The sequence below is a fragment of the Salvelinus sp. IW2-2015 genome, linkage group LG33 (genome assembly GCF_002910315.2).
Source record: "Salvelinus sp. IW2-2015 linkage group LG33, ASM291031v2, whole genome shotgun sequence".
Classification (NCBI taxonomy): Eukaryota; Metazoa; Chordata; class Actinopteri; order Salmoniformes; family Salmonidae; genus Salvelinus; species Salvelinus sp. IW2-2015.
The window spans coordinates 4,190,050-4,212,728 of record NC_036872.1 but is presented as its reverse complement, the minus strand read 5'-3'; the positions used below and the strand labels follow the sequence as shown (position 1 = coordinate 4,212,728).

At 47.3% G+C, this 22,679-nt stretch overlaps 1 protein-coding gene across 1 annotated transcript in view; it reads left to right on the top strand.

The window, feature by feature from the left end:
• The window catches only part of kiaa0825 (KIAA0825 ortholog), a 164,536-nt gene that overhangs the window by 18,948 nt on the left and 122,909 nt on the right, over positions 1-22,679 (top strand). Inside the window, 5 exon segments of the mRNA XM_070437110.1 lie at positions 5,653-5,821; positions 6,014-6,674; positions 17,103-17,276; positions 18,685-18,773; positions 18,954-19,178. Of these exon segments, the coding sequence (XP_070293211.1) occupies positions 5,653-5,821; positions 6,014-6,674; positions 17,103-17,276; positions 18,685-18,773; positions 18,954-19,178 (1,318 nt within the window).

The following is a 22,679-nucleotide window of genomic DNA, read 5'->3' as shown; positions in this document are numbered from 1 at the left end:
ACTGCCCACTCCCGTGAAGGAAGGCTTCAACCTATTTGTGGGTCAGACTGGCTGGCCTGTTCCCAGCTCTCAGATGTCAGAGATTTGCCTAAGAGCTGCTCCCTAATTGAAGGAGATTAAGATAGGCTGACAACGGGGCCCGGCTCCCCCAAATTGAAATGCTGTAATCCATTAGGTTTCATCAAATGGTACACTTCAGGAGGCCAGCAGAAAAAGTCCTCTAATGAAGTGGCAGTGTAGGCCAAGGGACTGCAGACACTGCTGTCGCCTTTCTGCAAGGCAGGGAAATGGCTTACACTAGACGCCTGCCAACATTTCTCATAGTTATATCTGCCGTGCGTGTGCCTGCATGTACCTTAAACATGTAGGTGTGTATATCATCATCGGTCTGCGTACGTTTGTGTGTATGCGAGTGTGTGGCAGTGTGTGTGTGTGCCTGCGGTCTCTGGCAAGGTTGAGGGCACTAAGAGGGGCCACGGGCAGGGCGAATGGGGGATCCGTTTCAGGCTGTTCATTGAACCCCATTCCCTCTTGTTTCCGTGTAGAATGGGGCCTTTTGATGGGGCAGATATTTGGTTCCCAGGCGGCCGGTCCAGTTTGGAGCTAGGGCTTTATTTGAAAGGGATCGCTTCCTGCCCCCTCTCCCCGGAGCCTGACAGACAGCCCCGCAGCCCACCCACACTAAATTAATTCTGACAAGGAACTTAAGATAACGTCAATGCGCTGACTAATCACAGGATTGGGTTTCTGTAAGTCACAGAGCTGTGAAATGTGCCATCTAACAAAAGCCCTCCAACCGCTCCTTTCTTTGGGGTGAGAGGGTGGGGACGGAGTGGCGGTGGTGTGCTTGTCTTGTAGGGTATTGCTGTAGCCCAATCTGAAAAACAATTCCATTTCGTTGGGGATGTGAGAAGGGGTAAGGAGGTGGGATGGACATGATATGATGGACATGTTTGTCGAGAGACTTTAAAGAAACTTCTCCTCCACTCATCTCCCGGCCTTTTGTTTCGCTTCAGCTATGTGGTTCTTTTCACCTCAGGTCTGTCCATTGTTACTTTCACTTGGAGGATTGACCGGTGTTTCCTTGTGTCAAACTGCTGTCTTTCTCCTCCCTTTCTCTATCTCTCGCTGCATTAGCTGTCTAGCTCTGCAGCTTGTGAGCTCTGTGCGGTGGAAGTCATTGTGGTCGAGGCTAATCCGGTAGAGTTGATTAATCTCTCGATTGTTCCCACACCTCAGGTCTAAAGGTGAGACATTGTGAGGTGTTTGGGGGAGGAGGGGGGGGGGCTCTGACATAGTCCATCATACACCCTGAGTTGGACCTCAGCCTGGCAGACATTCAATCAAACTGTAAATCCTACAGTGGACCTTCAAAGCTGAGATGAGCAGAAAAGATGAGATGAGAGAGAGAGAAGTAGGGGTGGGATATAAAAGTGTGTACTGTGCGTGCGTGCGTGTGCGTGCGTGCGTGACTGTGTATGGCCGTATGTGTCTTTCTATAGAAAGAGGTAAAATGAGAGGTGTATGCTATTAAGTGGTGTGTTTTGATGGTGTTGAGAGGCCGGCTGACGGACCAGATGGATGCTCATTTAAGACCTGCTGTCTGAGTAAAGTCCTGGGGTGGAGCCCAGATCACACATCACACGTTTATGACTAACATTAAATAGACTGCCTCTATCTGCCTCTCCTATACACGTTTTAACATGAAGATATGTGGGCTAAAACAAATGTCAGTTTTGTCAGAAATGTGAAATGTCAGCTTGGCTTGCTTTGATTGGTAGAGTGGAGCTAGTGATTTCTTGTTTTGTGCTATATTGGTACATTCGGAGAAAAACATTGAGCTATATTAATTTGTATGCGTGAACAGAATTCAAACAATGCATGTTTACGCAATACATAATGATGCACAAGAAAACCTTTCTCTGCATTAATGGGGTACCATTCTTGAACACTGTGACATCCAAGGTAAGGGCGTAGAAGTTATTCAATCAAAACAAACAGCAATTAAAAAAGACATTGATTTTAGGTGGGGGGGGGCGGGGGTATTGTGTTCATTTTACAGACAGCACTGTCAGCGTTTCTCACACAAGCCGTTAGCGGGGGGAGCTAGTTGGAGCTACGCTCTTTACAGCTAGCGCTTGACTATCGTTGTGGAAGAGTGTGTGTTCCCTCCAACAACACCTGTCACCACTTGGATGTCCTCTGTGGTGTCACAGACACATCACCACTCCCCTGGCGTGTTCTGGCTTTCTGTCAGTCAGCAAATTCTGCATCAAAATGAAGTAAATAGACTGTCTATACATACAGCTTCGTCTAGCCAACTAGACCACGTGTGCGGGATTCAATCGACAGCAATTTGGATACAGATCGGTGGTCTATAACGTTTTATGCCCCACATTTCCCTCTGAAATGAAAGTGTGTCACGTTGAATGGTTATTTAATGTGTCGTCATTGGGAGACATCTGGATGTGTGTATCGCCGACTCGCAGGGGCAGAGGAGCTTTATAGGCCAGAGTGGTGAATGAGCTGGGTGTTAGTAAATGGAACTGTTTCCTTTCTCTCATTCTCTGTATATATCTCTCTCTCTCTCTCTCTTACTCTCTCTGTCTCTCCCTTCTCTCTCGCTCTCTCTCTTACTCTCTCTCTCTCCCTTCTCTCTCTCTCTCTCTCTCTCTCTTACTCTCTCTGTCTCTCCCTTCTCTCTCTCTCTCTCTCTCTCTTCTCTCTCTCTCTCTCTCTCTCTCTCTCTCTCTCTCTCTTCTCTTCTCTCTCTTACTCTCTCTGTCTCTCCCCTTCTCTCTCGCTCTCTCTCTACTCTCTTCTCTCCCTTCTCCTCTCTCTCTCTCTCTCTCTCTCTCTTACTCCTCTGTCTCTCCCTTCTCTCTCCGCTCTCTCTCTTACTCTCTCTCTCTCTCTCTCTCTCTCTCTCTCTCTCTCTCTCTCTCTCTCTATGTCTCTCTCTCTCACTCTCACTCTCTCTGACCTCCCTTCTCTCTTGCTCTCTCTCTCTTACTCTCTCTCTCACACACGTACAGACGAGTGCTAGCATTGCTTTTCATGGACACAACTAAACATGTTGAGCCCGCGAATGTCATATCTAATCTGTCACTTTATCAAAGCTAAAATACTCCCCCCCCTGCAGGATTAACGACTCAACTAGGCCCTGTCCACCCAATGGCAGTTCCGTTATTTCTTGGCCCTAATCCCAACAGATCTGATAGATGCCGCTCTGCCTTACCACTGAGCTAGTATACAGCTAGGGACTGTCCCTTAAACTCAACAGCGAGGGCCTTACAGTAGAGTGGGCTATCCCCGAAGTCGAGTGCCTATGCTCCTTCAACCTGCAACCCGGCGCCTCTTCAGGATCGTCCAGGCCAGAGCTTCAACTTCAGAACATTATGGGTGGCTCTCTCCCGGGTTGGCTTAGCCCAGAATCATCTCCTCCTACGACGTCTACCAATGCGCTCAGCGCCTATAGCTGTGTCTCCGGTTAGGTTATTTTACACCAGTCACTCGAGTCCCCAATAGACGAATTAACCAGCTGCTAAAAAATCAACGAATCAACGAATCAAGTCTACTTCAGAAACCTATAGTAGACAAGAGACTCTTTGATGACACAGGGTTACAGAACAATAAAGCAGGTTTATTCACAATTCCAGAAACAGGCATAAAACAATCCCAGATCAATCACAAATCAATGCTAAGCAAAAATGTACAGTAAATGAAATTGATAGACAACCTTCAGCGCCCTTAACTCAACCCCTTTTGGGGTGTGCCAATAAAATATAATATATCTTTCTTTACCTTCTACAACTCTATAAACAGTTTGTTGGCTCCCCCCTCAGGATGATAAGTCCCTCAGATGGCGTCGAAAACTTTAACAACTACTTCAAACTTCTATCAATGAGGTACCCTTAAAGATTCCCCCTAGAAGTTTACTTTGACTGAGTATGATACGAATCAAAATATACTTTAAGCTAAAAAGCTACTGCAAAAATCTTCTTCCTGGGCTCCCGAGTGGCGCAGCATTCTAAGGCACTGCATCTCAGTGCTAGAGGCATCACTACAGACCCTGGTTCGATTCCAGGCTGTATCACAACCCAGCTGGCCCAGCTTGGCCCAGTTTCGTCTGGGGTTAGGGTTTGGTCGGGGTAGGCCGTAATTGTAAAATATAATGTGTTCTTAACTGATTTGCCTAGTTAAATATAGGTTATATAATTTAAAAAATATATATATTTTTTTTAATCCAGCATTCGAGAAGTTCTTCTAGCAAGCTCAAAGATTTTTTCCCCATCAAAAGAATCCTAGCTCTTTTATACCCTCCATTTTCCTTTCTGCTAACTCATTGTGGTTAACACCTACCCTAATGACGTATCTAGTAGTTGACACCAAATGTGGCCCTCGTTCAAAAAGGTGCTTTTTCTGCCCCTTAACCCCTATCTTTTTCCCACCTAAACAGGACGTCCATCCACTTCACCCCTAACCGTTCTAACCTGGCAATTTCCAGATCACGCAAACATCCTTATGCACCCTATTATTAACCTTAACTTTTAAACATTCATTCTTAAACATGAATCTTCCTCACCGCACTCAATTACAATCTTACTCCAACTCAATGTACCACTCCCATTACATCTTAAACATCCACCAACTTAAACATTTCATCATTGCAACAATACAACGTTTCAACGTTATAACCTTCCACCATCAACCTCCTGCAGGCCTAATCTAAGCTTAAATAAACATAGTTTATATGCCTCATACTTTAAAGCAAACAACATTATAACATTGTTAACTATTTTACTGCATTACTCGAATCCCCCTTATATATTTCCCCATGCTTTCAACCTTTAACATTTGACATATTTAACCTTTAATCACAATTTTAATACATTATTTTACTTCATTTTTCTTCTTTTCTTTAATCAATGTCAATTCTCTCTCAAACTTCATTCTTCTTTGTGCTCCGTGTGCGTGTGAAAGGGAAACTTCTTCATGAGTGTGTGCGTGGGTGGATGCAAATGTGTCTCTAAAATGTCAAAGAGAACTGGGCCTTAACATACTACTCTTGATAAGATTAAAGGGGAGACAGAATTGCTGAGGTAGTCTGTTAATATGGGAGGCCTGCCTGTGTGTGTGTGTGTGTGTGTGTGTGTGTGTGTGTGTGTGTGTGTGGTGTGTGTGTGTGTGTGTGTGTGCGGGTGCGTGCGTGCGTGCGTGCTGTGCGTGCGTGCGTGTGGCGAGGGAATGCGAGAGAAGTGACACTGGGAGACGCACATGTATCGGACCGTGTGTAACACCACTTTCACACCCAGGCACTCAGTAACACACACACACACACACACACACACACACACACACACAGCACACACACACACACACACAACACACACACACACACACACACACACACACACACACACACACACACACACACACACACACACACACACACACACACACACACACACAGCCGAGATATATTGATGTCTGTGTTCATTACTGCTGATGTGTCTCTCTCAGGGTTTGGGGGTGTGTGTGTATCGGCGGGGGGGACAGGGAGGTGGGGGGAATACAGTACTGTTATGCAGTATGTGATGGAGGTGACAGTCAGAGGTTTATTGTGAGTGGCATGTCTCTGTCCCTTTCCAGGATTTAGCAGTGTCTGAAGGAACTGCAGGGGAAGATGGGTGAGTCCTGGACGGGGGAGCGTCCACCCAGCCCAACGGAATGTCTGCAGTGGTTTAACCCACGGAACCCCAGCACTGTCAGGCCTGTCGCCACAGGAAACCAGGAGCTTCTGGACTTCCTGAAAGCTCTGGTAATAACACATCATGATAATAATGATGAGAGAGGGGTGAACCTACAATGTACAGTGCTATGTAGTTCACTAGCCAGTCAAAATGAGCTTAACAATAACCATCCATAACATTGAAAAGATTTGCTGATCGTATTGATACCTATAAACATGTTGATAGCTCCTCCATGAACCATCCTTCCTCCTCCTCTTCAGCTCCAGTACCTTAGGACCGAGGAGGAGGGGCGAGAGGACGTGACCCTCCAGCTGCTCCACAACATCTCCTCCCAGTGTGGCGTGTCCTTCCCCAACACCACCCCCTCGCCCACCCCCCAGCAGCCCGGCCCCTCGGCACACACCTCAGTCCACACGGTCAGGGACGACAGTGCTCTGGAGAGCCATGAGGTGTGGGACGGGGTAAGGCTCCGGCTGCGGCGCCACCTGCTGGACAGACTTTCCCGTCCCCTCCCCGTCCCTCAGCGCATCTACTGTCTGCAGCAGCTGTTCTTCCTCTACCCAGAGTGGGAGGTGCTGACGCACTACCAGGGCCTGAGGAGCCAGGCTGTCCTGTCTCTGCTCCACTCTGCCCTGGCCTCCAGCCCCGGTGGGAAGGAGACGGGCTTCGACAGGCTGGCCCTGGGGCTCCGTGCTGCCGCCCCGGCCCTGTGCTCGGCCCTCAGGGAGGAGCTCCAGGTCCTCAATGGGGTGGCCAAGCCCCACACCATTCTGGGTTTCCTGAATGCTGCCTACCTGAACACTGTGTCCCAGGAGCTGGGCGCCATGATGGAGAGAGAGTGTGAGAACGCCCTAAAGGACAACACTACGCCGAGCGGCGGCAAGGGGAGGAAAAGCTCGGCCAGGACCAAGGCGACTGTAGGTCAGTGGAGCAAACCTGTTACTCTCTCTAAACTGTACCACACTCTCCCCACTCACACACTGTAAGGTCCTGCATTTATTTTCTCCATCAAACTTGTGTTCTGTTTCGTTGTGTTCTGGAACGTAGCCCTGTTTCGTTGTGTTCTTGAACGTAGCCCTGTCTTTCATTGATTTCACCTGTGTTAGTTACTCACCTGGTCTCATCAGCTCCTGATTTAGTTCAGTTCATTCCGTTTGTGCCTTTGTGAGGTGTTGTTCGTTTTGACGCTACTAAAGCCTTTTCCTAGCTCGTTTGTGAGAACCAGTTGTAGCCTTCAGTTCTAGTTTTGATTCACCTGCCTGTTTGCCTACCTGTGTATGACCATTGCCTGCCTGTGATCGCGATTCCTGCCTTCTGCGAAGGGGAAAGAAACACCTGCCGCGCTCTGCGCGTGAATCTACACCTTTTTCTCCCCGAGTATTCATTGCACACACCTAGCACTGGAGAAGGAGCAATCCTTGTCTACATTCTTTTAAATTCCATTCACTTGAACACAGGTTGGGACTTTACTCTTTTACTACAGAGTGCTTCACTTAAGGCTTTCTCTCGTAGCAAATGAATGCAAACTAAGGGTTAAACGGACAAAGATGACCTTGGTAGTGAGCACAGGCCTTGTAACCTATCCTTCACAGCTAAGGATAAGTCTAGGAGTTGATGGCTCCTTACGTTATCGGCCTTGGGCTAGGGAGAATAATAGAACGAAACAGCTGAGAAGTATTTACAAAAATTTGAAAGGAAGTCATTTCTCTTGTGTGGGAGGAAAGGAGTGATGTACAGAGAGACTGGGGAACAAAAAATCTGTACATGGTATGTCACATCTGATAGATCCCCTTATACTCTATGTTTGGCTCTCTGATTGGCCTATTTATGGGATAGATGGGGTAACCATCCACAAAGTAGACAACTCCATTGTTTACTTTCCCAAAATGGTGCATATGTCAGGCGTGCTTCTTCTGGGGATGGGAAGTGTGCTTTTTACATCTGCCACTCTTCTAAACCCACAGCCGTCTCTCACTCTCTTTGCCTCCCTTCCTAGCTCCCTCTCTCCCGCTCTCTTTCCCTACCCTTAAACATGAGATGAAAGTAGGCAGCCGGGATAATTGGCCATGCGTCAGTTAGGCTGTTTGATCACAGCGCGGCGGCTGTGGCACCGGCTACACACCTACGTGCCGCTCAACAAACCGTCAAATGTAGCACCGGAGGCAGAACATCTCACCAAAGGGAAGCAGCGCCCGCAAAGTGTAACGACACTAAAGCGATGCATTTTTTTTTTGTTGCCCCCTTGTCATGTGAGTGCCTGCTCCACCGCCACTACTGTGGGACGGGGATCGGGGCTAGTTTTTTGGGGGGCGGTCACGTCAACGAAAGACAACAGTAGACACCCAAACATCGACAGATCCACCAAGGACACTGTGGCCTAATCGGAGTGGCTTCACGTCATCTCGGTGGTTGTCTTTACCTATGGAGATCTTCAAGGGCTGCTTTGACAATGACGACAAAACAATATGCATATATTCACTTGATGCATACATTCTCAGATCCCTATTATCTCCCTGTGGCGTGTTATTGTTTATTTCCGCCTATCTATTTATCTGCTGGATTGTCAATGGAGGGGTGGGTAAGGGAGGGGAGCCTGAGAGGCAGCCAGAGCCTGTGCTTCCTTCCCAGAGCTCTCCCAGGGGAGTGCAGTCTCTGGCATCAACTACTGTCAAACCACTGAACCATTTAACAGCGTTCACATCAGCGAGATGTGACAGTTCTTTTAACCCCTCTCTCTGAATGGGGAAGCTCTGACATTGTTCCCGGACAGCTGTGGGTGTCTCAGCCCTTTGTAGCCCCTTTCCTCACCGTTCCTCGCTCTCCACCTCCTTTCCCCCCCCCCCCCCCCCTTTCTCTCTCCTTCCCGGTAGTAATGGGGTGATCAGTAGGACTCTGGAGTCTGCCGGACAGATTGACTGGCCAGGAACAATGCAGGCTTTAAACCTTACTATCACACCTCACTGCGTCTGGACAGGACAAGGGGTAATCAAAGTGTGTGCGTGTCTGTTTGTGTGTTCGGCAGACTCCAGAGTCTGCTATCTGCCAGGTAGTCACATTCAAAGACAGGTAGTCTGTCTTTGAATGTGTTTGTGCAGCGTTTAAAGTACCTCAGAGGAAATGTGTAATTTCCATGATGTCTAATGATGACGTGCACTAATTCGGCAGAAAATAGTATCTTACATAGGCCTAATATATACATGATGTAAAATTGCAGATTTTCCAAATCTGCAATTGAATAATTGCTTCCCAATTTGCGTAGTATGGAAACAGAACACGCTTTTCATGTACACCTTTGGAAAGTAACACACCTGGCTTGCCTGCTTATACGTCTATCTATAAACTTGTCCCAAGCAATCATTCAGCACGGCTGAAGATTCTCCATTCACACACTGGAGAACATCTGCATGCCCTCCTAGATATGAATTCCGTTCCCAGTTTCCACTAATTCTCTCCGACTTGTTCCGCGCGCTGTAGAAGTACTGTACATGGAAGGGTTTGAACGTGTGTAGGACGCACATTCACCTCCACCCGCCGCCCTCCTCCTCCCTCCGTGCCTCGTTCCTTGACTCTTTGAACTCCCGCCAGTCAAAGTGCACCAGCCTATTCAGCAGGGAGAGTGCTCCAGTAGTGCCGGAGATAGCTCGTACTGCTACTGCTGCTGCTGCCACCGCGGGAGATTCCTTCTGGGGATTGAGGCTACTTGGGAATGGTGTTTGTTCATATTTAATAAGAGCTGCTCCTCGCTAGATCATATCTGTGCAGGGGTTCAGACGAGGTGTCTGCCGGGCCGTGCACACGAATGTAGCCATGTAATTACTGCAGGAGGAGGGGGAGGGTTGAACCAGAGGATTGTTTTATATGCCCGATGCTCTCTGTTTACGGCTGCTGCTTCCCATTGTATAGCCACAGCCCTGCACATCCCTAAGCTGTCTAGAAGGTCTGGTTTAAGAGCTGTGGGTTCACGACCTAGTGAGGGGTTGTTTACTGATGTTAATGAGGCTTCATTACGCGTGTGTGTGCGTGCGCGTGCGCGTGTGTGTGTGTGAGAGAATATTTTAACGTGTGTTCACAATTTCACTTGAGATTTTATGAATTCCACTATGTCCCATTGTCTCCAAACCCTAGGTCCGTTTGGAATTACTCCAAGAGTAAAATATGGCACTGTGTGTGTGTGTTTGTGCGAGCGCGCGCGCGTGTGTGTGCGCACACGTGTACGTGCGTGCGTAGTACGCGTGTGTCAAATCCGGTTCCATTTCCTCAGAATGGTCACAAAAGCTTTTGTGCATCACTCTTGTTAAGCTCAAGCATATCAACAAACCACTCAAGTATTCTAGCACCTTCTTTCAGTGGGAGTAGAGCAGGGCTTATTGAGAGCACAGACAGGATAACACTCTGCTACTGTATGGAGTCCTAGAGGGTCCAAGAACACGGTCAGGGACCTAAACAAGTGGCCTGTAATGAAATGTTGCCACACAATACAATACGTCCCTCTCTCCATTTGGATCTGATTGGCTATAGAGTACAAGGAGAGAGCTGACAGCAGCCTTAGCCTGGCCACCGTACAACCCCCCCCCCCAACCAGCCCCTCCCTCCCTTTCCCAAAGCAGCTTAATCGAGATATCAAAACTTCCCACTTTCCCCCCCTGTGAACGGCGGGTAGCCCCTGCTGTGGTTCAGGCAGACTGTGCCTCTTGCAGTCCAGGGGCCATGAGGGCCACGGTTGGGGCGGAGGAGGGGGGCATCAGCGGGAGTCACCCATAATACGGCTGTCTGGTTGAGCAGCGGGCCGCGACTGATGGAGCGGGACCCAGCCGCCACGGGGCCCCGTGGGCAGTCCTCCCGGTGGCCCCCCCAGCACTGTTCTGACCCTACCACCCTCACGCAGGGGCCAATCAGCGCCCTGAGAGCCGTGCCTCCTTTATACCCCCCTTAAACTTCCGTGACACACATACACACCATCCACCCCACCTTCCATCCGTCTCCTCTGAGTGCCAACAATGCACGGGGGGGGGGGGCGGGGTAGAAAGGAGACCAGCTTGATGTAGTAGTGAGGGGAGTCCCTGGGCTCTGCGGTTTACATCTGCATCTTTGTGGATATCTGCCTTCAATCCACTGACAAACCCTTTGTTGTTCTGTCAGTGCCAGTCTGCGGAGAATAGCCCGGCGATCTGACTGCATGATAAACTTGTCAATGGGCTTTTGAAATGTATATCCCGCTCCACACAGAACTGGAGTTTTTTTTATGACCAGCAACAACGTACGTACGTACGCACACCCACACACACACACACACCACACACACACACACACACACACACAACACACACACACAACACACACACACACAACACACACACACACACACACACACACACACACACACACACACACACACACACACACACACACACACACACACACACACACCACACACACACACGCGCACATCTCAGCGCCTGTCTGAGTTATTGTAATCATGGGTGGAGTTGAGACGTGAGGCTTGAGGCCAGCCAGCTAACCATCCCTGGCAGAGTTAGAGAGAGCAGCCCTGGCAAAGGACCATGGAGATGTCAGTCATGCTACAAGGAGGGAGAGAGAGAGAGAGGGGGGGGGGGATAGAGAGGGAGAGAGGGGGGAGAGAGAGAGGAGTGAAATTAAATCAGTGGCTAAATTATTGCGTGATTGCCCATTCCCAACAGACTCTGGCAACATTGGGAAGAAAGGTCTAATAATTGGTTTTTCGGCCACGTCAGACACATGCAATTCCCCTCACTAATGGGTCTGTTAGGTAGTGCGGGCCTCCGGGTCAGGGAAGGACAGAAGACGGCCAGACAACAAGCCGGTGCACCCACTCTGACGACTGAGGGAACAAGAGAGAGAGCGAGAGAGAACGAGAGAGTGAGCGCTGAGGAAATGAAGTGGTAATAAGTACAGCCCAAAGGGGAAATGCACTTCAGTGTGAGTTTAATAAGACATCGAAGGATAGGCCCCGGGATTTGGCAGCCCGCCATACAGCAATTGTTTACATTTTTTGCTCACTGGCTGCATCTGTTCTGTTTTGTAAACGGCACTAAACTATCCGCCCGTAAACACCGGAATCAATAACAACTGCTGAGGGAATTCCCTTCCCTCCCTCCCTCCCTCTGTTTCCGTCCCCTCCCCTCTCTCCCTTTTCATGCCAGTCAAGGGGAGTGTGACTGTGACAGTAATGTTGTTCAGCTCAGGTGGAACTGCCGTGGAGGAGACTGATGGCTTTCCCCCCAAATGGATGTTTGTGTTCCTTTGTGTTCCTACCAAGCACATGCTGTCTATCATTGGCCACCATCCTCCACAATTGATAGTACACGTTGTCTTTACTGGTAGATTGTCTTCCTGCCCTGTCGCCTTGGTCATGGCTGTGGAAATAAGAACATGACCTCTCTAGCTCCTCCGATATGTCGCCCTCTTGGCTGTGTTTTCACAAGGGCCATGAAACTATCCATCACCACATAACACCAACTGCAGTATGTGACTCCATATAGCTACACTATACTTCTATTTCAATGACTTGTTCTCCAAGTTAGGGTAGTCTAATATTCCCATGATTTCCTGGCACAGTCTTTTACCTATCACTCTCAATCAAAGAAATCTATAATTCAGGTGTGATACAATAGTGATCAAGTCCATTCTAGGGCTGCAATTGTGCTAGTTTCCTGTATAGTTTTTCTGTAGACTGACCCTTAAGTGAACCCTACCGTGTTCCTCCCTGCCTCTCTGTGCTCTCTTGTCGATGACACACCTGGGTGCCTTAAGCACCCCCATTTGGTTCCAACGTGTGATGTGACACAGGCATAATGACCTTTAAATGGCTGTATCCTGTATAGCAGTGGAGCCAGGGCTATAAATACATATAGTTCATATAGCAATGGGTGTCGGAGTAGACAGGGCTGTTACACTCCAAGGTCATGTGTCACGGTGTGAGTGTTGGAGTAACGGAGAGACGGAGAGACGGAGGAGGGAAACAGTCTTCCTGGGTTCACGGACAACTCACCTGAGAGAATAGAGAAGGGGACAGTCAACAGGTTGCCCACTCAGGAGAGAGCTCTTTATTAAGAGGAGGTTATGCGTTGGTGTTTCTTTGAGACACATCACATCTCGTTTAGATGGTTTGCTTGGAGATGTTGCAGAGAGAGAGAGAGAGAGAGAGATGAGAGCGTGTATGTGGTCACTGCACGACAGGGGAGGTAGAAACAGAGATGCACTTTCTCCTTTACTGTGAGAAATATTCCTCACCAAGAGATTCATTATTCACAGAAATTACTACATTTATTCCAAATTTGAACGTATTAAACCCAGAGGAAAAACTAAAAATACTCATGGGCGAAGGAGCAATGGCTCCTCTTGCAGCCAAATATGTATTTGCCTGCCAAAGCCTGAGGGACACTGAATAATAACATCTGCATAGTAAATAGTAACTTACTTATTATTACTGTTATTGTTATTACTATTATTGTTATTACTATTATTGTTATTTATATTATTATTGTTGTTTATCATTCCAAATAGTAGTGGTATGGGTAGTAGGGGTGATGGTATTGATAGCAGTTTAGTGATGGTGGTGATAGTAGTAGTAGTATTGATGATGGTTATAAGTTGTAGTACTGATGTAATGGTGGTATTTGTAGTAGTATTGATGATGGTAGTTGTTGTACTGATGTAATGGTGGTAGTAGTAGTAGTATTGATGATGGTAGTTGTAGTACTGATGTAATGGTGGTAGTGTAGTAGTATGATTGATGTCTAGTTGTTGTACTGATGTAATGGTAGTAGTAGTAGTAGTATTTGATGATGGTAGTTGTAGTACTGATGTAATGGTGGTAGTAGTAGTAGTATTGATGATGATAGTTGTAGTACTGATGTAATGGTGGTAGTAGTAGTAGTATTGATGATGGTAGCTGTAGTACTGATGTAATGGTGGTAGTAGTAGTAGTATTGATGATGGTAGCTGTAGTACTGATGTAATGGTGGTAGTAGTAGTATTGATGATGGTAGTTGTAGTACTGATGTAATGGTGAAGATGACCGTTATTTACTTATAAGTTAGTTCTAGTTTCATTTTCCATGTTTATCTTTTTATATTTATTACATTTCTACTATATTGTTGTTATTTTTGTATTTCATTTTGTATTATTATTTACTACCATTTTATATTATTATTTGTTATTGTTTATAATTTTATTACAATGTATATTGTATACATGGTTGCTTTGGCAATATTGACACAATGTTTTTCATGCCAATAAAGCACCTTGAATTTGGGAGGGAGGGAGGGAGGGATTTTCAGGATCCCCATTATCTACTGTATAGAAACACCATTTACATAAGTTTTCCCTCCCCTTAACACCGCTGTCAGCGGTTACAGCTGTGAATCTTTCTGGGTAAGTCTCTAAAGAGCTTTGCACATCTGGATTGTACAATATTTGCACATTATTATTTTTTGAATTCTTCTGGTGGAAAACAGACTGAAACAAGTTTTCCTCTAGGATTTTGCCTGTGTTTAGCTCTATTCCGTTTATTTTCATCCTAAAAAACTCCCTAGTCCTTGCCCATGACATACCCATAACATGATGCAGCCACCACCATGCTTGTAAATATGAAGAGTGGTACTCAGTGATGTGTTATGTTTTCCCCGAACATAATGCTTTGTATTCAGGACATGCCCATTTTTTAAAGGTTTAAGTGCCTTATTGTAAACAGGATGCATGTTTTGTTTCCTTACAGGCTTCCTTCTTTTCACTCTGTCATTTAGGTTAGTATTTTGGAGTAACTACAATATTGTTGATCCATCCTCAGTTTTCTCCTATCACAGCCATTAAACTTTGTAACTGTTTTAAAGTCACCATTGGTCTCATGGTGAAATCCCTGAGCGGTTTCCTTCCTCTCCGGCAACTGAGTTAGGAAGGACACCTGTGTCTTTGTAGTGACTGGGTGTATTAATACACCATCCAAAGTGTAATGACTTTACCATGCTCAAAGGGATATTCCATCTTTTCCCCCCATCTTCCAGTAGGTGCCCTTTGCGAGGCATTGGAAAACCTCCCTGGTCTTTGTGGTTGAATCTATGTCTGAAATTCATTGCTTGACTGAGGGACCTTACAGATAATTGTACTGTATGTGTGGGGGTACAGAGATGAGGCAGTCATTCAAAAATCATGTTAAACACTGTTATTGCAAACAGAGTGAGTCCATGCAATTTATTATGTGACTTGTTCAGCAAATGTTTACACCTGAACTTATTCAGGCTTGCCATAACAAAGGGATTGAATACTTATTGACTCAAGACATTTCAGCTTTTCATTTTTAAATAATTAGCAAACATTTCTAAAAACACAATTTCACTTAGACATGATGGGGCAATGTGTGTTGGCCAGTGACACAACATCTACATGTAATCCATTTTTAAATCAGGCTTTTACACAACAAAATGGGGAAAAAGTCAAGGGGTGTGAATACTTTCTGAACACACTGTATGTCCGTTTTGACGTGTTTGCAAATAGATTAGATGGTTAGGCGTTTTCAACACACAAATGTGTTCTTAAAAAGACTGGAAGAGAAGCAGACCATTTCTCCTCAACCCTCAAGCATGAACGACTATCATGCATGTAGTTGATGTCCGTTCTGTATGTGCAGTTCAGGGCAAGGTGTGCTGCTCTGTTTTGAGCCAGCTGCAGCTTTGCTAGGTCTGTCTGTGCAGCACCTCACCATACTACCGGACAGTAATCAAGATGGTACAACACCAGAGCCTGAACAACCGGTAACAGACATACCCCCTCCCCATCTTCACAATAACATTGTCAATATGACTTGTGTATTGCCGCTTTCCATGTTGTCTGTTGTCTGTAGCCTGTGAGGTGTAGAAAACACCTTCCTCAACTTGCTCAATTGTCACACCTTTCATGTACAAGCCCAGTTGAGGTTTAGGTCTAAGAGAATGCTTTGAACCTTATACAACGCTTTTGGTTTTTAGATGTATTTAAGACCAGTTCATTGTTCATTACCCATGATGACACTGGCTGTAACTCCTTGCGAAGAGTCTCAGTGAGCGCCCTGGCTGTAGTTGCTGTGTCTCTGTCTCTCAACTGTACAGAGCGAGTGACAGGGTGTTGGTGTGTGTGTGTGTGTGTGTGTGTGTGTGTGGTGTGTGTGTGTGTGTGTGTGTGGTGTGGTGTGTGTGTGTGTGTTGTGTGTGTGTGTGTGTGTGTGGTGTGTGTGTGTGTGTGTGTGTGTGTGTGTTGTGTGTGTGTGTGGTGTTGTGTGTGTGTGTCTGTCAGCCAGGTCATTCATTTGCACATGGAGAGGTATTCTCTGTACGTCGACTCCACTGGAAGCCATTACTGACGGCTGCGGAGCCATGGGCTCTATGCTGCTTAATCACACTCTCACACACACGCACGCACACACACTGCAGGCATACACACACACGTGCACATGCCAACACGCACATTTGAAGCATGCACAGTGTTGCAAGGTGACCAGCGGAGCATTGGGATAATCATCTAGGAAGACTGACATGTGCAAATGTAAGGCGAAAGCCGTCCACAAATAAAGATATTTACCAGTCCCTCCACACACTCTCACGCGTGATTAAGCCCGGAGGCGAGGGGAATGAGTGTGTTGTCATATTTTCCGATTTTGTTTAACAATGTGACAAAATGACATTAGGATCTAGAGGCAATAGAGTTGCAATTATTGGAAGCCTCTCCCCCCCCCCAACACTCAATCATGGCCGTGCTTTTATAACGATGGCTAATGCCGCGCTGATCCATTCCCAAATGCCTCCGCAGTGGAGGAACTCATTTAAGCGGACACACAAAAGTATTTGTTCATGTGTCTGGGAGTACAGCAACACATTCCATAGCCGCCCATTCTTCGGCTTAATGCGGAACATCCCCTTGGGTGATGGGTTTGGCAGCTTCAGAAATGGGAAATCCATATTTGCCGAGGGGGTCATCCGCGGGTTAGGGGGAGAAAAGTTTGTGCCGAGGATGTGTGACTTCGTTAGGAGAAAGTTTTCCTTTTCTGTTGCTGTTGGAGTGTTGGGAATTGTGCGGGAATCGATATTCATAAGGGGTGTAAGGTTATACTAAGGTGGTAGAGGGTGTGATATGATGGGGTAGAGGTGTGTGTGCATGCGGGCGTGCATGCGTCTGTGTCTGTGTGGGTGTGTTTGTGAGTGCGTGTGTGCGTGCGTACGTGCGTGCGTGTGTTGAATACCACATGAGGTTGAATAATCCTGTAATATGAAATGACAGCCTGCTAGTGACAGATCGGCTAAAGTGGTTGTTTTCTCTGTGTAACCTCGTCCACCACAGCGCCTCTGGAGCTGCCCCCCAGGAGAGGCAGGAACTTCAGCCTAACATCTCACCAGCTGAGGGTCCTGACCCAGCTAGCCTGCACTCTGCTGGGCCTGGAGAGCCAAGTGGACGGGCTGGCCACTCAACTGGCATTCATCAACTGTGCTGGGGAGACTCCCTGCAGTGTGAGAGGTACACAACCACGTACGTGCATACACAAACACACAAACACCAGTGCGTGTCTGCGTGAACTGTCAATATAGACTGCAACAGTGATGTCACATCCTTCGAGAGAGAGAGAGAGAGAGAGAGAGAGAGAGAGATGGAAGATGAGAGGAGAGAGAGAGAGAGAGAGAGGAGAGGGAGAAAGAGAAGAGAGAGAAAGAGAGAGAGAGAGAGAGAGAGAGAGAGAGAGAGAAGAGAGAGAGAGAGAGAAGAGGAGAGAGAGGGGAGGAGAGAGAGAGAGAGAGAGAGAGAAGAAGAGAGAGAGAGAGAGAGAGAGAGAGAGAGAGAGAGAGAGAGAGCACATGATGTTCAGATGAAGAGGTCTCTTTGCCCATCAGGCTGGGACAAGTCTACTCCAACACACATGCACACAGAACGCCAAACAACATCACTGCACGCTTTTGCACACGTAAATTGCCTGGCAGTCTAAACCGACTGCATACTCTCCATGTGTTATTTAAATGTGCACTTTCAACAGGGAATTATCGCGGTTGCCGTACAAGTCTTTGCCAGCCATCTCCTCTTTCCCCTCTGAACTGGAGCAGAGAAGTTAAATGAAAGCTTTTGGTGCATGTAGTAATTTCCATAAAGGTTACATTAAAAAACAAGACATGCAGAAAGGCTCGATTTACAGAGAAGTAAACAGCCTTTAAAGGGCAGTTATCCAAATCATTAATTCGAGGCAATCAAACGACTTAATTACCAGAAATTCATCAGATGGGCTTAAAGGTCAAAAAGTGACTCGCGGGCTGCTTCCTCCCCTCTTCCGTTCCGCGCGGTCTTGTTCGGCTAAATTGCCTCGCCTGGGGTCTCACTTTTCCGCTTCTGATTAGGAAAACGTGGCCTTGATGTGTGCTCCTTTTAATTTGTTCCCCCATACACCCGTCTTATCCTCCCCCTCGCACCCTCAAAGGATTAGCCCAGTTATGGCCGTTGCTATCTGGGTTCAAATCAACTCCAAGCCTCAGATTTAGACTAATAAACCGCTCACTGTTGCGTTTGACTGAAAACTTGATTTACTGCTCACGTCGTCATTTGCGTCAGTCACTTTTACTGATTGGTTTATGTACAGTTATGCAAGCGTTATCCATGCTGCCCACCATTTACCATGGGATATTATCGTGGACATTTCAGCAATATTTGTGCCAAAGACTTCACTTCTAAGAATTATACAGTAGCTGTATTTCCTGAATAGCCTATTGTCTCAAAATATGCGTTATCAATGAGTTTATGTCATGGCCTTGTCTTTAGGTTGATGGCCATTTAATTTCCCTTAGCTATGGGCTTGGAGATTTGGCCAAACACATTCATATCATCTGAGACCTTATTCCAATGTTGAGACTCATTTGGAATCCATATCTGTTTCTGTTGATAGGAATATTGAAAAAGACCAAAGACGACTTGGATATGACCACTGTGGATGGTAGCAAGACCACGGCAGAGACGCTCTTCCAGAGTCCGGAGGTGAGACTGCCCTCTGCTGCCTCGGAGGAGGAACTGCAGCTTGAGCAATAAACCATTATTCTATCAACTGCTGCAATATCACCCGATCGAACATGTTTCTGACGAATCAGTCTCTTTAAATGTTCATTTTGTCCTTTCCCCGTGTTGATTGGTTGTGCTTTTGTCTCTTCCTGGTCGTAGGCCATTGTTCTGGAGTTTGATTGGAGGGCTGCGTTCAGGAAGCTGGTGCCCCATATGGCTCACTGTGTCAAGGTGGTCCTGGAGGATGTGTGCACCAAGAGTCTGCAGCAGGAGGAGCTGTCACACACATCTGGCTCCGCCCACATGGTCCTGACTAACACACCCCACAGAGATGACTCCTCCTTCACCTGCCCAGAGAGGGACCGCCCCAAGATGGTCGCCAAGGTAAGCATAAAGATCAACACAAATATGTGGGTGATCCATCCTCGTGTGTGGTCCATATGACAGTGCTCAGTCAACTTTCATACCATGAGAGCCTGTGTGAAGAAAAAGCAGGCTTTGTGACAGAGGCAGCCCTGTCTGTCTTCCCTCAGCCCAGAGTATTTTGTCCTGCTTAAGTCCCCACCGATCAACCCTCTCTCCTCCTCAGATCAAGATGACCCCCCCCCCCCCTCGTTCCTCTTTCGTTCATCACCATCTTTCGCATCCAAGTCTCTCTCTTACATTGTTCCTCATCATCCTTTCTCCCTCTGTCCCACCCATCTACCACATCTCTCTCTCTCCTCGTCCTTCCTTATCTTCCTCCCTATCCTCTTCCTGGTTCACCTGTGCCACCCACACCCCCACAGACACCACCATCAGAACCCCCCCCCCCCCCCATCCCCCGCTGCTTCCTGCCCATTTGTTTTACTACTGTGGCTGGAACAGGGCTTGGATAGGGCTGGGATGAGTGGACGGGTGAGGGTGCCTGGTTGACTGGCACCATGTTATGTACCGTACGGTGTGCAGGACACCATAATTGACTGTGGTTCCATTACACACTACAATCACAGGCCCAATTCAATCAATTACAGATAAAGGAAAAGGTTCACTGCGGGTTGACATAGAATGTCGACGCTGTGTTTGGTTCGGTTTCACGTCAATATCCAATGAAAGTGGTTGTGAGCGGAACCGGTTGTAGGGTATGTGGCTGACACCTAAGATAAGCTACACCATAAGCATTCTGATTGGACCTGCAGCGGTTTACCTTATCTGCAATTGATCAAATTGGGGCCTTAAACCTCTTTGTCCGTCCTTGCCTCGTAAGAAGCCTGTGTTTTCTCCCCTCCTCCTCCTTCATTTCCTCCTCCTCCTCTCCTCTAGCCCTTTACACCGACACTACTTGTGGCTCTTCGTTGCTAACGAGTGTCAGCATTTGTCTCCGCTCAAGACCTGTGCAACATATTTATGTGTAGGTCGACGCTTAAAATGTGAGCGCCTCTCAGCTCAAAGGTTATACATGCATATGCATCGAGGAGCACCCGCCGAGACCAAAGGCGAGACCTTTTTTTTTTTTTTTTTTTACGTCTCCCCTTTTTTTGACACGTGCGCGCATGTTTGAGGCGAGAGCAAATTACTATACAAGACCCGAGCGTGAAATGTGGCCCGGTTCAAAAGCATTAGCCGATCAATATTTCACTCATTCATATGCATACCTTTGTAGCTTCATCCCAGCTTCAGTTGCGTGACCCGTTCCACTGCCCACATTACCATAAATAGGTACAGGTAACTGCCAAAATAGAGGAACCACTTGATTAAATGAGGGATTCAAAGTACAGTATATTGAAAGCAGGTGCTTTCACACAAGTGTGGCTACTGAGTTAATTAAGGAATTAACATCCCGTCATGCTTAGGGTCATGTATAAAAATGCTTAGTTGCCCATTATTTTGGCTACCATGGCTAGGTTAAAAGGGTGTGTGTGCGTGCGTGTGTGTGTGTCAGTCACCAGATCTCAACCCAATTGAACACTTACGGGAGATTCTGGAGCGGTGCCTGAGACAGCGTTTTCCACCACCATCAACAAAACACCAAATGATGGAATTTCTCATGGAAGAATAGTGTCGCATCCCTCCAATAGAGTCCCAGACACTTGTACCCTCTATACCAAGGTGCACTGAAGCTGTTCTGGCTCGTGGTGGCCCCACGCCCTATGAAGACACTTTATGTTGGTGTTTCCATTATTTTAGCGGTTACCTTGTATGTCCATTAGTTTGACGGCGCAACGTTAATGCTTGCTCTTTCTGCGTTCACCCCTGCCTGTACACTCAGTCTCTCAGCTGCCTGTGGCCTCGCCTTACAAACGTCTCATAGGAACAGAGAGTGATCCAATTCGTGCCTTACCTCTGTCATTTCAATCACCTTGCGGTGGAGTGCTCCTGTAGGACCTGCCGGGATCCGTATCTTTGTTCTGAGCTAGTTAAGGCTCAGTCTATAGCCGGAGCGTAAGAGGTGTGTGAGCGATACATCTCCCTGACACCTTGTGGGTCCTCAGAGCGCTGTGTCTGTCCGTCTCTGTCCGTCCGTCTGTGCCGGTGGACAAGCCTCAGGCCCAAGGCACTGACTCTGCTAAGCTCCTAATGACTCGATGCACTCTATTGTCTATTGATTTCCTGGCCCAAATGGACATTGTTCCCTGTCCTTTCTGGCCCACTAGAGGCTTATTCTGCCCAGGAATTGCTACAAGGCGATGTCAATTCTGTCTACACATTGGAAACTCACTGACAGAATGTCAAACTTCCTGCCAGTGTTACAGTAAGTCAAGTGAGGCAGTGTGAGTGTAAAACAAAATGGAGCTGAGCTGATATATCCGTGCTGCCACTATTGGAAGGGCTTTGTTATGGAGAAGGGAGAAAATACTTTCAGTGCTTTTCCACATTAAGGGCAAGCCAACTCCTGCGGGAATTTAGGAAATATATTATCGTACCTGGCCATGTTTTACTGCTTTTAAATCACCCTGGCACATAGCTCACATATAAAAAAGTAGGGTGAACTCATTCACACACGTGTGACTCTTTGGCATTCGCTGATCCTCTGTCGTTATTCTCAGTGTGCTGTCAATGGGAAGGGTTGTGTGTGTGTGTGTGTGTGTGTGTGTGTGTGTGGTGTGTGTGTGTGTGTGGTGGGTGGGTGGGTGGGTGGGTGGTTGGGTGGGTGGGTTGGGTGCGTGGGTGCGTGGTGCGTGGGTGCGTCAGGGTGATGTCTCTGTGTCTGTCTCTCGCTCTGTAAGGTGATTCATTTGACACTGTCTTTCTACATAGAAGGACGATCCTCTTTTACCTCACCCCCCCCCCCCCACCCCATCCTCTTCCCCACCCTCCTCCTCCACTGAAAACAACCAACCGTCCTGGCCCAGACAGACCGCACCCAGCTGCTAGGCTCCTCAAGTATCCTGTCCTTTCCAAACAGAAAGGTGCAACACGGCCCAAACAGAAAAGTTTCCCCAGGACCAATGTGGAAAAAGGAGACGTGCTGCTTCTGCTGTCCAAGCGCTGCGGGAGGGAAACTGGAAGACGTTCAGACACTAAACCTCCGGCCCGGTCCTCTGCACCGCAGCTCTCCGCTGTCTTTCAAACTGAATCCCACTAATAAAATGCACATTGGAGACATTCTTTTCCTGGAGTGGAAAGGAATAGATGTATCCCGATGTTATGAGCGGAGGTGTAGATGTGGTAGGTGATGTCTGCCAGGGGGACAGGGGTTGATGACCAGGAGGAAGAGCTTAAACACCTCTATCACAGGAGGCTGCTGAGGGGAGGACGGCTCATAATAGTGGTTGGAATGGAGTGAATGGAATGGTCTCAAACACATTGAAACGATGTGTTCAATCTGTTTCGATACCGTTCCATTTATTACGTTCCGGCCATAACTAAGAGCCCGTCCTCCCCAAATGAAGGTACCACCGGCCA